Source organism: Terrapene carolina, unplaced genomic scaffold (assembly GCF_002925995.2).
Source record: "Terrapene carolina triunguis isolate 2854851 unplaced genomic scaffold, T_m_triunguis-2.0 Scaffold31, whole genome shotgun sequence".
Lineage (NCBI taxonomy): Eukaryota > Metazoa > Chordata > Testudines > Emydidae > Terrapene > Terrapene triunguis.
This window is the reverse complement of record NW_020664382.1, coordinates 558,634-563,238: the sequence shown is the minus strand read 5'-3', so window position 1 is coordinate 563,238 and position 4,605 is coordinate 558,634. Positions and strand designations below refer to the sequence as shown.

At 37.0% G+C, this 4,605-nt stretch overlaps 1 protein-coding gene across 4 annotated transcripts in view; it reads right to left on the bottom strand.

Annotated features, from left to right (window-relative positions):
• LOC112119840 (splicing factor U2AF 35 kDa subunit) overlaps positions 1-4,605 on the bottom strand; it is a 20,293-nt gene continuing 15,688 nt past the window's right edge. For all 4 annotated transcript variants that reach the window (XM_024218666.2, XM_024218656.2, XM_024218688.2 and 1 more), the window contains exons 6-8: positions 3,226-3,359; positions 2,673-2,765; positions 1-733 (exon numbers count right to left, since the gene is read on the bottom strand). In XM_024218666.2, coding sequence (XP_024074434.2) covers positions 562-733; positions 2,673-2,765; positions 3,226-3,359 — 399 coding nt within the window. In that variant the 3' untranslated portion in view covers positions 1-561. The remainder of the gene's footprint in view (positions 734-2,672; positions 2,766-3,225; positions 3,360-4,605) is intronic.

The window sequence follows — 4,605 nt, the reverse complement described above, 5'->3', positions numbered from 1 at the left end:
TTTTACACCAATGAATTGGATTTATTGTAAATGCCACAGTCACAGTGATAGACAGTGCACAGACTTCTATTAACATACATATTTTTGCAACTTAGCATTTCTACTGAGTAAATAAATGCACTTTGCACAGCCTTCCTTTAAATGTGCCTAAACTAACCTAAATAAGCAGACAGCATAGCAGAAAAGGGAAACTTAAATTGTAACTGTCTCTTAAGCAATATAGCACTTTATCCATGTATATAATATACTATTTTATATTATATACACAGGCATGCACATTTTCCTTAACAGTTAATTCATACCTGAATGTAAAAACTTGCACACCTCCAATACATTTGCCACCTTTACCGCAAGCATAGTTAATCCTGCTATTTGTCAAGAAAGAGGAATGACAGTTAAAAAAGACTTCCCCCACAAGAAACAAGTTACACAAAGAATACTGTATCACTACAAATTTTTATTCAGAAGCCCATCTTTTTAAAAAAAAAATCTCATTAGGAACTTGTTTGGTCAATTGACTACAACACTTTCTACCAGACACAATAGTAAAAATGGCATGGCTCAGAATCGACCAGATCTTTCACGATCTCTTGACCGCCTCCTATCACGTTCTCGTCCTCCTCCTCCTCCGCCGCCGCCGCCGCCGCCACCGCCGCCTCCTCCTCCACCACCTCCACGACCACGATCTCTGGATCTAGAACGACGTTCACGGGACCTTGACCTAGATCTATGCCTGCAAAAAAGCATTAAGATTGTAGTTCTTAAATATGGTGAAACAATGCAGCAATATTCTACAGAGTACCAAGGATCAATCGTTCAAATGAAAACACCAGAAAAGGGAGTAGAGTTTGAAATAAAGTAGTGATTAGGTACTGCCACCACCTAAGAACCTAGCACTTTCAAGCCCACAAGGCCATCATTACAGAATTCTTCAGTTTTAGACAGTGAAGGGTCAGTATGTATAGTGAAAACTGTTAACTGCAGTCACTTGTCTGAATGGCCAGAAACGGGTCAGTTCCCTGTAAGCACCCCTCTAAGTTAATTGCACTGTTATGCAGAACCAGTTGGAGCACCGTGAGAAGTCTTTTGTAGCCATTTACAGATTTAACGGTACACTGCAATTCTACAGCCATAGGGACAGCTATATATAAAAAACCCCTAACAAATCAGGATTTTCTGTACTGAATTTCCAAAGTAGCCTGAGGCCACAGCATTTTCTCCTCTTCAGTTCCACCTTCTCCATCACCAACATAGTAAGGCCAGTGAACTGCAAGAGCCCGAAAATGCATCTCTGATGTCACAGCTACTCAGAGCTCCAGAGCCAGCCTCTTAGGAAGGAAGGTCACAAAAATATTTGAGAAGGATTTTGAAAAGCTTTAGCAAGTCAGTTTTATTACCAAATGGAAAATTATACATTTAAATTTTTTTAAAGTTACGCTACTAAATATGAACTACAGAGTTTTTTATTTATAGGCATTGCTGTGGAGCTCAAAGTGGAACTGAGCAACTGTGTTTGCCCCAACTTGTGAATACACCAAATTTGTATTTCAGGGGAGTTTGGTGATCTAGGACATGAAAGAATGATGCATTCTGGTGTGTCACAGCAAAACTGTGTGTTGCTTTTTTTTTTTTTTTGAGATAGGGTAGAAATGCATATGTGTAAGGCAAAAGATGAAAAAGCAAGATCATTTGTGCTGAATGTTTACTTTGCCCCTTGTAATTTGGGACATTTGGCACAAGTCTCATTTTGGTTACAATACTTGCAGGTCACCTTTAAATATACATAATCCATTCTTGAAAATCCCTATTCATAATCTCACAAGAAAGGATGAGGAAGGCTTTTCAGAAAGAGAGGCCAAGCTCAAGTGTTTCTGACTAAGGGAAGAGGGGTCAGGAACCAGAAAAGTAACCAAATGGCTCTTAAGTCAGCAGCACATTTTTTACAATATTATAATGTTCTTAGTATCCCTGACACTTTCCATTTAAAATTAAATAATACTTAATTTCTCAGGAAAGCAGGAAACAATGCAATATGAACTTTTCACAATTAAGTTTACTCCTCCAATTCCCAAAATACTGCAAGACAATTTAACAGCATTTTTAGAAAAATATGAATTTTTGTGTTTGTGAAAGTGTTTAATTGATAATACTGGAAAGTGAGGTTTCATACTGATAGCAGCAATGCAACGTTCGCCAGCGTACCTGAATTAAGATTAACAGAAACCTTTTTGCCACTGCGTAGAACTCTGTCTATTCACAGCACGCCTACCAAGGGGGAACAGTAGCACCAACTGATATGGAATTTTGTGATGTTGGCAACTGTCCACTAGGAATGGAACCAAGATCACCTGACACGTGCACCAATCAGACATCACTTTCACTTTCCCAACATGAAATGGATATGAACTGATTGGAAACTGTACTTCACATTACTGACTCTCTCTGACACCCTCCATTTTTGATTATTTTTTAAATTTGCCATAAAGCCAGATTAAGTCTTGAATATTTACAGAAGAGTCAGATTGTGATTCCATAACAATCGGGAGAGGAAAAAATGACAAACAACTTTCCTCAAAGTCAGATCCTATTCTTTATGTCTTCAAAAAGTTTAGGGAAATAATCCTTAAATTATTTGCATCAGTTGACTTTAAATTAAAAATACAAATGCTTACTTCTTACGACGACGTCCATATAATTCACGTCGCAATTCTCGGGAAATGGGCTTCAAATGCATAAAGTTACAGAAACCTCCTCGCGTACACTCTCTGTGGAGTAGAAGAAAATTACCACAAAGAAAGCATTTCCAATTTATATTCTTAGCTTTTCTTCTATATAAACCTGTGGTTACGTTAACTGATCTATGATTTTTTAATGTAACATTAAACATTGGGAAGTATGACTCTTGGTAAAATATCTTAATTGCCCTGAAGTCAGAGTTACACTTGAGCATAATTTACATGGAATTATCTGTGTGCCTGGTGCATGAATGTCCAAAAGTGAAGAGAAATTTTTTGTAGAGATGAAGAGACTGAGTGCACGTGGGTGCTAAGGCATGTGAATTGAGCTTGCTCTAGAATCTAGATGTTAGTGTAGCTTTAAGTGTATTTTCTCTGAATGCATCATTTGGAAATGCACTTGAGAAACCTTACACTCATGAAAAGCTTAACTTGGAGGTATCTCTAAGCTACTATAATAAATAAGCTGTAACAAGTATCATTTCATTACCCCATTTCATATTGACGGCAACAAGCTTCTCTGAAGTCAGTCACAGGTGAAAGTTCAGCATGAATTGGCTGACCATTAAACCAGCGATTGTTCAGATCAATCACAGCCTTTTCTGCATCTTCTTCACGACGAAACTGAGAAGTAAAATAAAATTAACATTCTCAAAATGTTACATAAATGGTAATGTTTGATCTATTTTAATTCCCGGCTGGATATTTAACACATGCTCAAGGCCAGCAATAAAACTAGAAGCCCATTTTATATTCTATTTGCCCCTACTCTTAAGTGGTGTCTTAATAAAACATATGTGGGTCCATTTAGTTTATTATTTAAGCAGTAACATTTTAAACATGAACAGGCAATCTGGAGAGAACTTAGTGGTTTCTCTTCAGACTAAAGAATTTTGTTGAACATTAACATTCCATGTTTAAAAGACTAATTGGTCTTGCAGGCATTTGTAAGGAATATGAAATAAATAACATCATAACTTGCAAGTATATCAGATTGAGGAATACAAAATCGTTATCTAACTTACTATTTACTGGACAATTAGAGTTTAAAGAGGCTGTCAAGCATTTTAGACCATGAATTTATGTTCTCTAAGAAGGTTTGATAAACACTTAATTCAAAAGATTAAGTGTGCAAGAACAAGGTTCTGTGAGATTTAAACAAATATCCCACCTTTCAGTGTTTACACTCCAAAACAATACACAGTGCTAATTACATAAGAACCAGAAAGCAAAACTGACTGGAAAGTAAGCATGTGATAAATACTTTTCGAATTCCATCAAAATTCTGGGAGGACAGTCAGAAGTCTGAGTGGGCAATGAAAGGGGACATGCAACTGGGACAAGGATTGGGGTTAAGAAGGGTGTCAGGATAAATCTAGTAATACTTAAAATGGCTGTATGCATCTCAGCAATTTTGTAAATACCCAGTTACTCTGCCCTCCCCCTCCTCCCCCCCTTCAGGGTCAGGCTTGTACAAATGCCATTTCATTTAATCTGTTTTTTACACCTATTCCAGTTTGCGTAATGATCTCATCAACATTATAAAAAAAAAAAATCTAGTCTCAATGGTCAAGTTGAGCAAGGTGCAAAGAGTAGGCAAGTTATGACAGTTCTAATAAATTCAACTGCTAGCAAGATGGGCAAGAATTTTTAAAGTATGATTTTCATCTGATTGACCCCTTTAAGCGTACTGTACTTCTAATTTTAAAGTTTACACAGTGTAACTATTCTATTTATAAAAAGCAACAGAGGGTCCTGTGGCACCTTTAAGACTAACAGAAGTATTGGGAGCATAAGCTTTCGTGGGTAAGAACCTCACTTCTTCAGATGGCTTATGCTCCCAATACTTCTGTTAGTCTTAAAGGTGCCA